The 17206-nt window shown below is 46.6% G+C and overlaps 1 protein-coding gene across 2 annotated transcripts in view; it reads left to right on the top strand.

Moving 5' to 3' along the window:
* The window catches only part of LOC120924673 (E3 ubiquitin-protein ligase TRIM39-like), an 18569-nt gene extending 4000 nt beyond the window's left edge, over positions 1-14569 (top strand). For both annotated transcript variants that reach the window (XM_040335669.1, XM_040335670.1), the window contains exon 2: positions 11779-14569. In XM_040335669.1, the coding sequence (XP_040191603.1) occupies positions 11781-13526 (1746 nt within the window). In that variant the 5' untranslated portion in view covers positions 11779-11780 and the 3' untranslated portion in view covers positions 13527-14569. The remainder of the gene's footprint in view (positions 1-11778) is intronic.
* Positions 14570-17206: the final 2637 nt, after the last annotated feature.

A 17206-nucleotide genomic window follows, 5' to 3' on the forward strand; every position in this document is an offset into this window, starting at 1 on the left:
CTACGCCGTCGTATCTTGGGGTGCAATCATTACGCTGGCCGCTAGGTGGCGCTTCCTTGATTTCCGTGTCGAATATGTAAATGAGCAAGATACGCCGATTCACGAACGTACGTACGTACGCCCGTCGCAATTGGTTACGCTGTTTACGCAAGACAGACGCCGGCGTAAAGATAAACCATGTCTCTAGGTGGCGCAGCCCATGCAAAGTATGGACGTCGGAACAAGCGTATCTTTTTACGTCGTTTTTTGTAAGTCGTACGCGAATAGGGCTGTGCGTAAGTTACGTTCACGTCGCAGGCATTGAGCCGACGTATCTTTGGGCGTAAATACGACGTGATACTGAGCATGTGCGCGCATACGCCGTTCGTTCGGCCATGCATCTACATAGGGTTAAGCCTCATTTAAATACAACACGCCAACTTTGAATTACGTGCAAGTACGCCGGCCCATTTACGCTACGCCGCCATAACTTAGGACGCAAGTGCTTTGTTAATACAGCACTTGCCTCTCTAAGTTGCGACGGCGTAGCATAAATACGATACGCTATGCCCGCGCAACGTAGAGCGGCCGTACGTGAATCTAGGCCTAAGCCGCAAATGGCTTTGATCCAGTCTCCGCAATGTAAACACGGAAGCGACGTCACGACGTCACTTCCGGGTTTCTCGGCTGCCAATGGCGCCGGATTTAAAAAAGTACACAGTATTCAAAATCGCAGTTTTCGGCGATCTGAATAATGTGAAGTGCAAAGGAGGGATCGGGGATCTTTTAGACCCCCGATCCCTCCATAAAGAGGACCTGTCGCCTCCTATTACTGTCACATGGGATGTTTACATTCCTTGTGACAGCAATAAAAGTGATCAAAATGTAAAAAAAAAAAAAAAAAACACAATTTAATATTTTAAAAATAAATACGTTTTTTTTTTTTTTTTTTAAAGCGCCCCCCTCCCCGTAAGCTCGCGCAACAAAGAAAACGCATACGGAAGTCGCGCCCGCGTATGAAAACGGTGTTCAAATCACACAAGTGAGGTATCGCCGCGATCGTCAGAGCGAGAGCAATAATTCTAGCACTAGACCTCCTCTGTAACTCTAACCCGGTAACCGTAAAAAAAAAAAGTTTAAAGCGTCGCCTATGGAGATTTTTAGGTACTGTAGTTTGTCGCCATTCCACGAGTGCGTGCAATTATAAAGCGTGACATGCTTGGTATCTATTTACTCGGCGTAACGTCATCTTTCACATTATGCCAAAAAAAATTGGGCTAACTTTTTTTCATTTTTTTTTAATTCATGAAAGTAAATTTTTCCAAAATTTGCATAGACGTGTGTACATAAATGTGTATGCATGTTGCAAAATCTCATGTTTGCATAGATACTTGTTGCCTAATACCGTATTTATCGGGGAATTGCACGCTCCGGCGTATAGCGCGCACCGCTAAAGTGGACCCGCATTCCTGTAAAAAAAATATTTTAGTACTTACAGTTTTGGTGTCTTGCGCGGCGGCCTCGTCGGGTCCGGCATCCGTCTGCGGCTTCGGTGGTGTCCTCCTCGTCGGGTCCGGCGTCTTTTAGCAGTGTCCTCCCCGCTTCATCCCCGCGCTGAGTTTGAACCACTGCGCCGGCATATACCGAGCGCAGTACACTCGGGTATAGTCGGGCAGGCTCGGCTCCTCTCGCGCTCACGTCCTGTACGTCCAGGCCGTGACCGCGAGAGGAGCCGAGCCTGCCCGACTATACCCGAGTGTACTGCGCTCAGAATATGCCGGCGCAGTGGTTCAAACTCGGCGCGGGGATCGGCGTATATCGCGCACCCACGATTTTGCCCTGATATTCAGGGCAAAAAAGTGCGCGGTATATGTCGCATAAACACATGCTTGCTAATTGTGTGAATAAATGTTCCCATGCGCGCGTGTTTGCATAGACACGCACTTTCGTGTTTTAAATAAGACCCCCCTTTCACATTGAGCCACCCATGGCGTCGGCGGTAAAACGCCGCTATTTTTACCGCCGACGCTATGGGTGGAATTGCGTCGCTTTTCAGCCGCTAGCGGCCGAGAAAGGGTTAAAAGCAGCACATTGCAGGTGGTATAGCCGCGCTGTCCCATTGATTTCAATGGACAGTAGCAGTGGAGGGGCGGTAAACACACCGCTCCAAAGATGCGGCTAGCAGGACTTTTTTTTTACCGTCCTGCTAGCGCAACTCTCCAGTGTGAAAGTCCTCGGGGCTTTCACCGTGGAGATAATGGAGCAGCTGCATGAGGACAGATTGAAGGCACTTTTTTTAACGCTTTATCGCCTGCAATACAACCTCAGTGTGAGAGGGTTCTAAACGCATATTTGCATAAGCACATACCATATATACTCGAGTATAAGCCGAGTTTTTCAGCACATTTTATGGTGCTGAAAATGCCCCCCTCGGCTTATACTCGAGTCACCCTTTTGCACCTGATCTCACGGACTTTGGGGACCCGGTACCAGTCGGCCGTAGGTCCCCTGGACCCCAACCTTGGCACACAAGTAGCCCCACTCTACCTCTACAGGTGTGCAAAGTTTGTTGTCTGGGGGACCTACGGCCGGGGAGCACCGATTGTTTTATTTATTTATTTTCAAAGCCGGGCACCCCTTCCATAGACTCCCATGTTAAACGGTAATTTCTCTGGTGAATTTGGGGACCCGGTACTGTACGGTCGTAGGTCCCCTGGTCCCGGAACTTGGCACACATGTAGCCCCATTTCTCCTCTACAAGTGTGCAAAGCTTGTTGTCTGGGGGACCTACGGCCTGGGGAGAACTGATTTTTCAAAACTGGGCAACCCCTTCCGTAGACTCCCATGTTAAATGTCAGTCTTGGCATGGACAGAGTGAGGCATGCAGATGGACACCCTAGGCCAGGGCTCGACAAATCCCAGTCGCCAGGTCGTCATGAAATGGGGTCCTGGCGACTTGGCTTCGAAGGGGGGCAAAAATTTTTTTTTTTTGTGAGCTGGCGCCATCTGGTGGTGAGCCGTTGGTATTACAAGTTATTACCACCAGATGTGTAAGCTGGCGCCATCTGGTGGTGGCCGTTGGTATTACAAGTTAAGCATTACAAGTTAAACAGCAATTCTAATGTCATTTTTCAGTATTTTCACTGCCATCTTCTTCCCTCTAATTAGAACCCCCAAACATTATATATATTTTTTATCCTAACACCCTAGAGAATAAAATGGCGATCGTTGCAATACTTTCTGTCACGCCGTATTTTTTTAATTAAAAAATAACACAACAGTAAAGTTATCCCCATTTTTTTTTATATTATCAAAGATAATGTTACGCCGAGTAAATTGATACCCAACATGTCGCGCTTCAAAATTGCGTCCGCTCGTGGAATGCCGACAAACTTTTACCCTTTAAAATCTCCATAGGCGACGTTTAAATCTACAGGTTGCATGTTTTGAGTTACAGAGGAGGTCTAGGGCTAGAATTATTGCTCTCGCTCTACCAATCGCGGCGATACCTCACATGTGTGGTTTTAACACCGTTTACATATGCGGGCGCTGCTCACGTATGTGTTCGCTTCTGCGTGCGAGCTCGTCGGGACGGGTGCGTTTTCTGGCTCCTAACTTTTTTAGCTGGCTCCTAGATTCCAAGCAAATTTGTCAAACCCTGCCCTAGGCTTATACTCGAGTAAATATGTTTTTCCATTTTTTTGTGATAAAATTAGGTGCCTCGGCTTATACTCGAGTACTTGCATGCTTCCATAAACGCTTCCTGGCATGTTTTCATTTGTACTGCATACGTATATACTTATTTACATTAACGAGATTGTTATTAAAAAATAAATAAATTGAACCTTTACAAACATGTTATACTTGCCTCCACTGTGCAGTTCATTTTGCACAGAGTGGCCCCCGAACTCCGTCTTCTGGGGTCCCCCGGCGGCTCTCGCAGCTCCTCCCCGCAACAGATAACACCCTAGGAGAAGCGTTCTCCCGGGGGGTTACCTTGCGGGCGCAATCCCAAGTCCAGCATTCGGTGTCCTTCCACAATGCCCTGGCATCCGCGTCATTGGATTTGATTGACAGCAGCGGGAGCCAATGGCTGTGCTGCTATCAATCTATCCAATCAAGAGCCGAGAACCCCTGGGCAAACAGACAGCGCATCCTTGCCGTGGGACATTCCAGGGCTCAGGACTATGTCTCCCCGTAAAAAGGGGTTCAGGGCGTAGGAAAAAGGGGCACTAAAGTGTCACAATCTGGGGGTCCTAGACATGCCTGCATGATACCATCCTCTCCTGAGAAACCTCAGGCAGCCGCACAGCATGAGCCATTGCCCCCGTCAGGCATTGCAGCCACTCCCGACATTGTAGCTCCTGCATATGTCACTGAAGACGCTCAAGCAGCAGCACTGGTTGGTTTAGAAGGGAGGTTAGCTGCTTTTAATTACAGCATCCTCGCAGAAAGCAGGGTAGGTCCCCTTCCTCTGCTCTGGGTTCCCTGTCAGACGATCAACAATCTGATGATGATAATAAAGATGATGAATCTGGGGACAAGGATCAGCTGCAGTCGGATGGATCAGGGGATGAGCAGAAGATCTTTTCTACCTCTCAGGCTCTCGAGATGCAGAAGTTGTGCGTGGTGCGTACAAGTTGCCCTTCATTGAGTCAGCTTGGCCCCCTGTTCCCTCCTTGGGATCTTTAAGATACCTGCAGACTGCATATACCTTCCCGATACATCTATTACTGGAAAAGCTTATGTATGCTGACTGGGATCACCCAGATAAGCCGTTTTCTCCTCCTCCCAAGAAGTTTTCCCTTCTTTATCCAATGGAGGAGAAATTCACCAAGAAATGGAGTTTGCCAGCAATAGATGCGGCTATTTCTTCCGTGAATAAAAGTCTGACCTGTCCTGTGGACAATGCTCAGGTATTTAGCGATCCAACTGAGAAAAAGCTGGAGTCTTTGCTTTAATCCTCCTTTACTATGGCTGGCGCTGTTACCCAACCTGCAGTAGCAGCGATTGGCACATGTCGGTTTCTAAAGGGTCAGATTAAAAATCCTCCCTGCTGAGCAGCCCAGGGATTGGGCAGACCTACCTAAGGCCTTATGTTTTGCAGTGGATGCTATTAATGATTCTATTCAGCAAGCATCCCGCCTTACACTCCTGCTGGTACACATGCGCAGTATTCTTTGGCTAAAGCATTGGTCAGCTGAAGCTGCGTGCAAGAAGCTCTTGGCCGGGTTCCCATTTGATGGGGAACGCTTATTTGGGGATGACCTGGATAAATATATCCAAAAGATTTCTTGTGGTAAAACTAATTTGTTGCTAGTAAAGAAAGAGTAAACATCCTTCTTTTAAACGTTCTCTTTCCCCAGTCCCGGGGGCTAAAGCCTCCAGGCAGTGGCGATGGCCTCCCCAGCCAAGTGCAAGAGGGAAACCTCAGAGCCAAGCCCAGGGACAAAAAAAAGTGTCGGGGTCGAAATTCTGCAAAGTAGAACCCCGGCGCCCCTGCTCGGCTAAGTGGGGGGGAAGACTCCTGCAGATTTTGAGGGGTTGGCAGGAAGAGATTCAGGACAAGAGGGGAATCTCCACAGTATCTCTGGGTTACAGACTGGAATTTTGGGGTCTCCCGTCATCCCGTTTCCTGAGGTCAAGCATTCCCAAGGATCCAGTTAAAAGAAGGCCCTTCTTTGTAGTGTTTGGATCACTTGTTATCCCAAGGGGTAATTGTAGAGGTTGCCCTGGGGGAGCAGGGTTCAGGGTTTTATTCAAACCTCTTTGCGGTTCCAAAACCAAACAGAGATGTCAGACCCATCCTAGATCTAAAGGATCTGAATCAATTCATGATCATTCTCTCTTTTCGCATGAAACGAGTCAATCCGCTCGGTGGTCTCCACCCTACAAGGGGGGGGGGGGGTTCCTGGCATCAATAGACATCAAACATGCATATCTACATGTGCCAATTTTTCCCACTAGCCAAAGATTCCTAAGGGTCGCGGTGGAACAGCACCAGTTCCAGTTTGTGGCTCTACCCTTTGGTCTAGCTACTGCACCTCGGGTATTCACCAAAGCAGGGTATTTTTACCCAAGTAAAAGGTCAAAGCCTTAAAAGAGTTGGTCCAGGTGGCCAAAGCAAGGAAGAGACCTTCCGTTCGCCTTTGCATGAGGTTGTTGGGGAAAATGGTAGCCTCCTTCGAGGCTGTTCCTTAAGCCCAGTTTTATTCAAGACCATTGGTCTTGCCGATGTGGCTGGCGTCGGAAGTGCGCCAAAGCCTCAGTTGGTGGTTACTGACCAAAAATTTGCAGAAGGGAAAATCCTTCATCCCAGTTACCTGAAAAGTGGTAACTACAGATGCCAGTCTTATAGGCTGAGGAGCAGTTCTAGAAGAAGCTACGGTCCAAGGAAAATGGTCCAAAGCAGAAAAGATCCTGCCCATCAGTATTCTGGAGATACGGGCAGTACGTTTGGCCCTCAGGGCCTGAACGTACAGGTTAGAGTGCTGTCCTGTCCAGAATCAATCCGTCAATGCTACAGCGGTGGCCTATATCAATCACCAAGGGGGCACCAGGAGTCTGGATGCCCAGAGGGAGGTAAACCACATTTTGGTTTGGGCAGAAAGGAATGTTCCTTGCCTATCTGCGGTCTTCGATCCAGGAGTGGAGAATTGACAGACAGATTATCTGAGCTGCCAGCAACTGTTTGCAGGAGAGTGGTCTCGGCATCCCGACCTATTTCTGACCACATGCAGAGATGGGGTATTCCGGATGTGGACAACTTTGTTTCAAGAATCTGGAACGGATGCGTTGGAAATTGCTTGGGATCAGTTTTCTCTGATCTATGCATTTCCTCTGGTTCCGCTCCTACCCTGACTACTTTGCAGAATCAAGGAAAAGAAAATGGTAATTCTGGTGGTCCAAGCTTGGCCCAGGAGATCCTGGTATGCAGAGATCATAAATATGGCGGTAGGAAAGCCATGGCTTCTTCCAATGCGCCCAGACCTGCTCTCGCAGGGACCAGTATTCCACCCTTCCTTATGAAGTCTAAATTTGACGGCTTCAGCTTGGTTGTTGAGACCTACAACCTGAAGGGTTGTGGTCTTTCGGATCCAGTTCTCTCCACTCTGGTTAATGCTAGGAAGCCGGCCTCCAGGCTCATCTATTACAGAATCTGGAAGGCATATGTTTCCTGGTGTGAATCCGGGGGTTGGCACCCTTCAAAAGTATGCCACTGGTAGAATTCTTGCCTTTCTACAGATGGGAGTAGAAATAAAGCTAGCCTTGAGCACCATCAAGGGTCAGATCTTGGCGTTATCAATATTTTTTTCAAAAGCCGCTTGCCTCTCATTCCTTGGTCCGGGCTTTTATTCAAGGGGTGTTGCATTTTAAATCTGCCAGTTAAGTTTTTCCCTTGTGCCCTTGGGATTTGAATTTAGTTTTGTCTGTTTAAAAAAACAGCCATTTGAACCAATACGCCATATTCCTTTGGTCCTGTTGACAAGGATTTTTTTTTTCCAGGTTGCTATATCCTCTGCTAGAAGGGTATCGGAATTAGCAGCTTTTTCCTGCAAAAATACATACTTAATTATTCACAAAGACAGGGTAGTGTTGCGTCCTCACCCAACTTTTCTGCCTAAGGTGGTTTCAGGATTTCATCTGAACCAAGATGTGGTCCCTTCCATCCTTTTGTTCAGATCCGCAGATTGCGGAAGAAAGATTGTTGCACTCTCTGGATGTATTAAGAGCAGTCAAGATCTATCTGAAAGCAACTGCTCAGTTACGAAAAACTGATGTTTTGTTTGTGCTGTCGGAAGGGGCCAGGCAGCTTAAAAATCTACTATCTCTAAGTGGATTCGGCAAGTTATTGTTCAGGCCTATAATTTGAAGAAGACAATTCCTCCTTTTCATGTGAGATCGCACTCAACCAGAACAGTAAGTGCTTCATGGGCAGTGCATCATCAGGCCTCCATGGCTCAGATCTGTAAGGCTGCAACCTGGTCCATACGTTCAGGATTTTTTTTATCAAGTGGATGTAAGAGGGCACGAGGATACTGCCTTTGGGCGTAGTGTGCTGCAGGCAGCAGTATAGGTCCTCACGTCCAATGGCGGTCTGCTTTTTGATCTGTGTCTCCCTCCCCTCAGGTATTGCTCTGGAACATCCCATTAAGTAATTAACAAGGCTGTGTCCCGTGATATACGAAAAAGAAAATGGGCTTACCTGTGTAAAATCCTTTTCTTATTTTTTTCAATGTTTTTTATTGGTTTTACAACAAAGATACATGACATTTAGTACATTGTTTAGGGAAGTATTGAAGAACGTCAAATCAACAGTACTAATGGGTACAGCCAAGATTGGTCCAGTTGAATATTCGTTACAGAGTAGAACACATGTTAGGTATAAGGGTTACGGATGAAATGAGGATACTACAAGGGTAAATACCCAGATTGGAGTGAGCATCCAGAACAGCTTATAACAGGATAGTTCAAGCCTAAGCATGTAAACCAGGGGTGGGCCACATGTGGCCCGCGGAGCCCTCTGATGTGGCCCGCGACCTCCTGCTCTGGAATGGCAGGTTAGCAAGCAAAGATCGCAGGCTGCGGAGCAGAGCCCCATAAGCCGATGCTTCCTCTACAATGCCGGCTTTTGCCACAGGCAGCGTCTAAGGCAAAGTTCAGCTAACCCGCAGGATAGACACAGCGGCACTCGCGGTGTGGGTAAACCGCAGCACAACATTGAAAAAGCAGCCTTGGTCCCTTTTCACATGATCAGCCTGACCAAATGGGACCCTCAATTCACCTCTACAGAGCGACACATGTCCGTTTACGCCAGCCTACCTCCAATTCAAAAAACATTTGTCCCCTCCTATCTGGGCGGATCAGAGGGCCTATAGAATAGCCGTGACCTGTCATCCGTCCGCTCCGCTCATTGTGGCCCTCGACCGGTCACCAAGTTGCTTAAGTGGCCCTCACTCTTCAAAAGATTGGGCACCCCTGATGTAAACGCACACCTGTAAATGGTGGGATGCTAACAGATAGTAGATTAGAGACCAAGACCCCATGGGCGCCCCTTAAGGGAACTCACTGCGTCCAATGGGGTGCCGGTACTCCATCATATGGAGATACAGACAATATTCATACTCAACAGAATGAGAATTTCTTGGTACGGGCGAACCAGATCGACCACAGAGACCACACATCAGTTGCTATATGAAGGCGTGCTAGTGAAGATGCAAGCAGCTTTTCATGAGTGCAATGCAGATTGGTTAGGTCAATTACCTCAGCGATTGTAGGGGGAAGATGATTTTTCCACCTTCTGGTGATCGACAACCTAGCTGCAAGGAGGAGGTTAACTACTGCATGTTGTTTATCTCTTTGAATTAGATCTATCCCTAGGGACAGGAGTGCCAGAGCTGGGTCAGGTGCAATTTTGTGATTGTACTAATTCTGAGAGTATGTGAAACACGCTATCCCAATAACATTGAAGTTTAGGGCAATTCCAGAGAATGTGGAGATCACCTCTCCAACCACATTGTCTCCAACAAGAGTTGGGGATTTGAACGTTAAATTTTGAGAGCACTGCTGGTGTACAATACCACGTGAGAGTTATTTTAACTGATAGTTCCCACAGATTGGTGCAGTTGGATGCCTTTTGGGTGGTTTTGCATGCTTTATGCCACTAGAGTGGCGTGTAAGATCGCTGCAAGTCGATTTCCTATTGTGTGTGGGAAGAAGATTTAACAAAGGATTGTTTTTGTTGGAGCAAGTTGTAGAATAATGGTATACCTTTTTTCTGTGGAGTGCCTACGGAGAAAAATAGCCATGCAGAAGAGTGGATCATGTGAGGATGTGCTGGGATCCTCTCTAAACAGTGTTTGATTTGCATGTATTGGTAATAACTGGTTCGGGGAAGATTGAATTCCTTCTGAAGTTGCTCAAAGGATTTAAGAGAGTTAATGGCATATAAGTTTTTGATATGTTTGATACCTTTTGCTTGCCACAACCTGATAGACAGTTGGTCGATCATGTGTGACAAGGCAACAATTGGGATATCTACATTGACCGTTGGATCTGATGAGTGTCGGTGAGCTAGAAATTTGAGCCACGTTTGAATGGTCACTATCATTGAGGGTGGGAGGTGCGGCGGGGTTCTTTGGCCAAAAAGAGCGGCAAACAGCCATAGATTAGTAAGAACCAAGGAGCTATAAGTGGACTCTATTTCACCCCATATGGTCGATGGTTTAGGCCTGAACCATTCTCTCAATTGGGTCAATACTGAGGCAGAAAAGTAATCTCGAAAGTCTACATAGCCCACTCCCCCGAAAAGCCTATGTTTTATTAGTTTGGTATGTGGGCATCTGGATTTTTTTCCCTTCCAAATGTATTTGGCTAGCATGGCCTGTAGGGATTTAAAATAACTGATTGGGATGGGAATCGTCAGATTGCGGAACATATATAAGAGTTGTGGGGGATGTATCATCTTAGAAAGCAGCAAGTCTCCCCCACCAAGAAAACTCGATATTACCCATTTTGTGGAGGTCGTGTTGAATCTTAGTTCTCAGTGGGATGTAGTTGTGAGCAAAAAGGTCTTTCATAGATTTCGTAAGGTTAATACCCAAGTACGGTATGCTTGTTGTCGCCCCTGTTGTTTGGGAATTGGTGCTGCAAGAGAGTACGTGTTATAGGGTCTACGCCTAGGTCAAGGATGTGAGATTTTGTGGCATTAGCCTTATAGAATGAGACCTCTCCAAACCAAGTGAGGACTTTTTGAATTTCGGGCAGGGAACATGATGGGTCGGACAACATTAGAATCACGTCGTCTGCAAAGAGACTTATTTTGTGATTCCGGGATCCTATACGGATACCAGAGATAATGGGATTGCTACGAATGTGTTCTGCCAAGGGCTCCATCATGAGATTGAAAACTAGAGGAGATAATAAAATCCTTTTCATGAAGTACATCACGGGACACAGAGCTTCCGGCCCTCTTGTGGGACTCTTATTGCTTTGGTACAAAACCTGAGGTACTCTCCATATGGGAGAGGTTAGATAGAGGGGGACTTGTCTTGCAATTAAGGTGTGCCAGTGTCCAATCACCTGATGGTGACATATAACCCATTAAAGTGGGGGGTTCACCCAAAAAAAAAATTTTTTAATTGCATCTAGCAGATCCAGCATGTTAAGGACATTACATTTCGGCATTTTTTTCTTTTCTCTGTACATACCTTTATATCCTGATGTTGTCCAGGGCTTCAGGGTTCCGATGACTGCTTGACTGGGCGTTCCTATCCTTCCGTACGATGATTGACGTCTTGTGAAACAGGTGACCTGTCCCACAACGCGCGTCACCAGACGTCGGGAAAGAGCCGAGCTGCGAGTCGGCACTATACGGCGCCTGCGTAGTCAGCTGTACACGGCGGGCGCAGGCGCCGTATTGTGCCGACTCTTAGCTCGGGTATTTCCGGAAATCTGGTGATGCGCGTTGTGCGACAGGTCACCTGTTTCACAAGCCGTCAATCATCCAACGAAAGGATAGGAACGCCCAGTCCCGCAAGCATCGGAAGCCTGAAGCAGGGATAGGAGAGCCCAGTCCCGGAGTCGTCAGAACGAGGAAGCCCTGGACAAAATCCGGATATAAAGGTAAGTACTGGTGTTCAGTAAATAACAGGTACAATTTTAAAAATGGCATGCACCTCATTGGACTTAAAGCCACATTGTAAATTGTGTTTGATTACAAGGGGATTTACAATACCTGGAGCTTAGCTTTAGAGTGTCAGAGACTTTCACTGTCTTTTTTCTCTCTTCTGCTTTCAGTGATGGCGTCTGCTGATCTGAGGAAAGAGCTGGAATGTTCCATCTGTCTGGACATTTATACAGATCCTGTAACCCTGAAATGTGGACACAACTTCTGCCGGGATTGTATTGGTCGTGTGTTGGATACACTGGAGGGGTCTGGAGGTTATTCCTGTCCTGAATGTAGAGAAGAGTTCCAGGATCGCCCTGCACTGCGAAGGAACATAACGCTGCGTAACATAGTGGAGAATTTTGTGTCTTCTCAGCCAGATCAGGAGGAGTCCGGGGTCTTCTGTACTTACTGTATTCACACTCCTGTACCTGCTGTGAAATCATGTCTGCATTGTGATGCTTCTCTGTGTGACAATCACCTGAGAGTCCACAGCAAGTCACCAGAACATGTCTTGTGTGACCTCACCACTTCCCTGGAGAACAGGAAATGCTCCGTCCATAACGAACTACTGAAGTATTACTGCACTGAGGACTCCACCTGTATCTGTGTGTCCTGCAGGCTGGATGGAGAACATCAGGGACACCAGGTGGAGACTCTGGATGAGGCCTCTGAGATAAAGAAGAAGAAACTGAGAAATGTTCTGCAGAAACTGATGACCGAGAAAAAGGAAACCATGAAAAGAGTCCAGAGTCTGCAGAAACGCAGGAGGAAAGTACAAGGAAAAGCAGATGATGAAACAGAGAGAGTCACTGCCCTGTTCAGAGACCTCAGGAGATGTGTGGAAGACCTGGAGAAGAGAGTCCTGAGGGAGATCTCTGGGCAGGCAGAGCGGGTCTCTCTATCACTGTCTGATATGATCCAACAGCTGGAAATAAAGAAGGAGGAGCTGTCCAGGAAGATGGTGGACATTGAGGAGCTGTGTAACAGGACGGATCCACTGACTGTTCTACAGGAATCGGACACAGGTGACTTGTGTAATACTGAGGATGGAGATAATGAAGACAGAGAGAGACATGATAAACTCCTCCATGATGGAGGGGATCTGGATGTGGCGGGGATCTCACACACATTACACAAAGGTTTATCTGATATCATGTCTGGGGTAAATGTACAGAAATGTACAGACACAGAGGTCTATCCACGTTCTACTACAAAGGGCAAAGGTCACTTCAATGCTGCACCATCCAGGAGACGTCCCCAAAACTCCCCCACCATACAACACTCACACCACCAGACTGGAGGACCAAATATTGGGGCTGTACAGCAAACATTTGGGGTGTCGAGGGTTACAGACATATTACTGGATGTGAGAACAGCTGGTCATGGTCTACATATATCAGATGACAGGAAAACAGTATCCTGGTCATTATCACCTCAGAATCTACCAGAAACACCAGATAGATTTCAGTATCCTCAGGTGTTAAGCAATCAAAGTTTCTCCTCAGGGCGACATTACTGGGAAGTGGATGTTGGGGGATCAGTGCACTGGATAGTCGGGATGTGTTACCCCAGTATAGACAGAAGAGGAGAGCAGTCATGGATTGGATGTAATAAGAAGTCCTGGAGTTTGGGGAGGGGGTGGGGTAATCAGTACTCAGTGGTACATGACAGTAATCAGATCATATTACCCGGCAATGTCTCCAGTAACAGAGTCAAGATAGATCTGGATTATGAGGCTGGGAGGATCTCGTTTTATGATCTGTGTGACCCGATCCGACATCTCCACACCTTCACCACCACCTTCACTGAGCCCGTCCATGCTGTGTTATGTGTATGGAAAGGTTCTGTAAAGATATCTGGGGGGAATCAGAGATGATAAATCAGCCCGGAGACTGGGGACATTACAGGGTGGAGAATCTTGGAGAAAAACTCAGCCAAGACAAGAGGAGGAAGCAGTGGACAAGAACCACTATTCCTTATTTATTTATAAAGTTGCAGGCTCCGGGGCCGTCGTCTTCATCCTAAACCTCACTTCACTACCTAGAGTAAGAATCTTCAAACTATGGCGCTCCAGCTGTTGCAGAACGTCCTATGAGGCATTGTATAACTCTGACATTCATAGACATGACTAGGCATGGAAAATTGTAGTTCCTGAACAACTGGAGGGCCATAGTTTGAAGACTCCTGACCTAGGGTGTCACAGACCAAGAACATGCATGCAAGATTTTTCTATGCTTGTTCTAGTTTAGTGAAAGACTACCGTATATAGAGATGATAGCCCTTTAACCTGCACATGTAAAGTGTATCTATAGCCAAAATGTTTTTTTTGTTTGTTTTTTTGGATGGAGTCAGGAAGGATTGGAACCTCTCAGGTTTTTTAATATTATTCAGGGCTCATCAAAATATTTCTTCCACTTCCAGCGCTGACAACATTCTAGCAGATAGGGATGAGGAGAGCTCTCCGACTGCAACACAGATGGAAATAAAAAAAAAATTCTTTAGTAAAAGGAAGGTTATAACCCATGTCAGGTTTGTAATTTTTTTTATATGTCCTTGTTTCAGTTTTTTCTTCATTTCCTGTCTGGTAAAATGTTGTTTCCAGGACAGGAAGTGGGAATGGTCTCTCTAATAGAGCCTTGGATAGCAATACAATTCTGACAGGGGTTCTAATCCTCCCCCACTCCATCTAAAATCCAAAAAATAGGTTGGGTCTAGACACACTTTAATATCCACAATGATAATTCCTAAATTTCTGTTGGACAAGCTAATAAGGTGTTCAGAGATAACAGAAATGAATGTCTCTTGTTATTAATGATGTTTTCCTTGTTTAAATTTAATAATGACGTGATATGTAAAATGTTTGTTTGGGACTGTCCTAAATGACAACGGTCTAGGTTTGGAGAGTAAAATTATTATTATAATACAGGATTTATTCAATATGATGCCAACAGTTTGCACAAAGCTTTAATATATAAAGGGAGACAGTAAAAATAAAATACAAGAGGGTTAAGAGAGCCCTGCTCAGGAGAACGTGCAATCTAAGAGCCAGTTCACACTGGGGCGTCCTATTCAATGCAATGAAACCGTTCTAATAGGAGCGACGCAAAAGGTTCTTGCACGACTTCGGGGGCGGCTCGAGGCGACTTGCATTGATTTCTATAAAGAAATCGTTTTGAGGGTTGCCTCTGAAGTCGTCTTCAGGACGACTTGCAGAGTCGCCCCCGAAGTCGTGCCGCCGAAGTGTGAACCGGCTCTAAAGCCTCGTAAAATTCGACAATTGTCTGATGGAGCATACAAACGGTCGTATTTTTTCGACAACAGCCTGTCATCACACAATTCTGATCGTGTGTACGAGGCTTAGGCCCCGTACACACGATAGAATCCATCCGCAGATAAATCCCAGCAAATGGGTTTCTGCGGATAGATCCTATGGTGTGTACACGCCAGCGGATCTGTTTCCGCGGAGAAATCTCCTCTGGGATGGATTCCAGCAGATCGGATATTTGCTGTGCTGCACAACATATCCATCTGCTGGAATCCATTCCAACGGATGGATCCGCTCGTCTGTACAGACTTACCGGATCCATTCGTCCAAAGGGATTCCCGGCACGCGTCGTAATGATTTGACGCATGCGTGGAATTCCTTATATGACAGCGTCGCGCCCGTCGCCGCGTCATAATCGCGGCGACACGTCATCGGCAGAGGATTTCCGCGCGGATTTCAATGCGATGGTGTGTACACTCCATCCCATCGAAATCAGCGGAAATCTTTGAGAGGATTTATCCGTGGAAACGGTCCGCTGGACCGTATCTGCGGATAAATCCTCTCGTGTGTATGGGGCCTAAAGGTTCTGTTCACAGCTACAGTAGGCTTTTTTTATCCAGCCATAAGCCTCAGCTCTAAAAATGCCCAACAGGACAAATCCCATTTATTTCTTTGGCCCCTGTTCACATCTGAGTGTTCTGTCACCTAAAGCAAAACACCTGTTGCTCAAAAAAGTACAGGAGCTTCTTTTTTGGCAGATTACAGGCATTTTTCATTCTTTTACATTGGTGACCTTTTTGACCTGTACAAAATAGCAGCAAAAATCATGTGACTTTCTGCCCGAAAACAATACGCTCAGGTGTGAACGGAGCCTGGTAGATCCAATTTGATGAATGTGGGATCCTTGGTCCTCCTACCATCTATCTAATGATCTCCAAACATCTTCATCTCTCTACTTTCTAATCTTTATTTTTGCTTTGTAACTCTTCTCTACAAAAATAAACTTTCTAAACTGTCAGTGATCAGAGGTTGTTATTTCCTTAGCACATTCTACAATAACTTGGCATTAGTTAATATACTGATGTAACATATATTATTTTACTACTGTAAGAGCATTGGGACACACTTTACTACTGTGATAAAGAGTATTGAGGGGGGCACACACTAATACTACTGTAATAGAACATTGAGGGGCACACTTTAATTTTACTGTAATAAACCATTTGTGTGTTGGGGAAGGGAGATGTGCAGGGTGAGGGGGTTGTATACCAGAATATGAGGAAGTTGAAAATACTTGTAGGGGAAGACTTGGTTTATATGTAGTGGGTGATACCTAGCCTGACCTCTTGCCCCCCCCCTATTTCTCCTGTCAGAGCGGCTGTGCTGTGGGTGGCTGCTGGTTTTCCCCTCTGCGCTCAGAGTTCTGCCACAGCAGAAGACCCAACCAGCTATCTCAGAGGCAGGAGGTGCAGCTGCGGGCTCTGTGGCCAGTTGGGACCTGGCAGCGACAGGCCAGGCTAGGCTACAGAGGAGGACCAATCCTAGAGGGACCACAGGAGCCTGAGGGGCAGACTACAGCCCCCTGTATGCCAAGGAAGAGAGCAAGCCGGGAGTCAGAAAGGATGGAGGGGAACCACAAGGCAGCCTGGGAGCACAGGAAGAGTCCATGAGGTCACCAGAGATGGGGTGAACCTTAGCCCTCTCTATCACAGCCAGAGAGAGAGAGACTGGAGCACCAGACCCCCATCTGAGAGCCAGAGAACAAAGCTGCTGCTGGAGTGGTTACAGGTGGTCAAGAGTGAGAAAACGATGGGTCCCTAAAACCATGTTACTGTATCACTGGAAGTAGTAAGAATCTTTTGCGACCATTATCTATAACTGTCCCTATCTACTGCAACCACCAGAGGCTGATTTTTTAGGATTCATACCAATAGTTACTCAAGCATTGCCTGCAGACCTTTGTACTGCCTTGGAGCTCTTATATTTCATTCCATAGAGTGCTTTAAGTACTTAAAGGGCAGTAAGAGTTAGGTGCAGGCTATGGTTCCCGACTCTTCAAACGGTTAAGTCCCTACATTTTTACTTTCTTTGTGGAAAGGGCTCAAAGAATGGTCCTTCTTCAGAGTGCCCTCTAACCCAGCATAGTTCAATATGCATTATATTGTGTTCATTTTGGTTTATTCTCTTTAACTAGGGTCAATCAGCAAGTCACATTAGACAAAGGGCTCTTCACACGGGCGGCCCGTTCAGGTCCGCCTGCCAGTTTTTTAGGTGGATCTGAACGGGCGTTC

This window comes from Rana temporaria, chromosome 1 (genome assembly GCF_905171775.1).
Source record: "Rana temporaria chromosome 1, aRanTem1.1, whole genome shotgun sequence".
Classification (NCBI taxonomy): domain Eukaryota; kingdom Metazoa; phylum Chordata; class Amphibia; order Anura; family Ranidae; genus Rana; species Rana temporaria.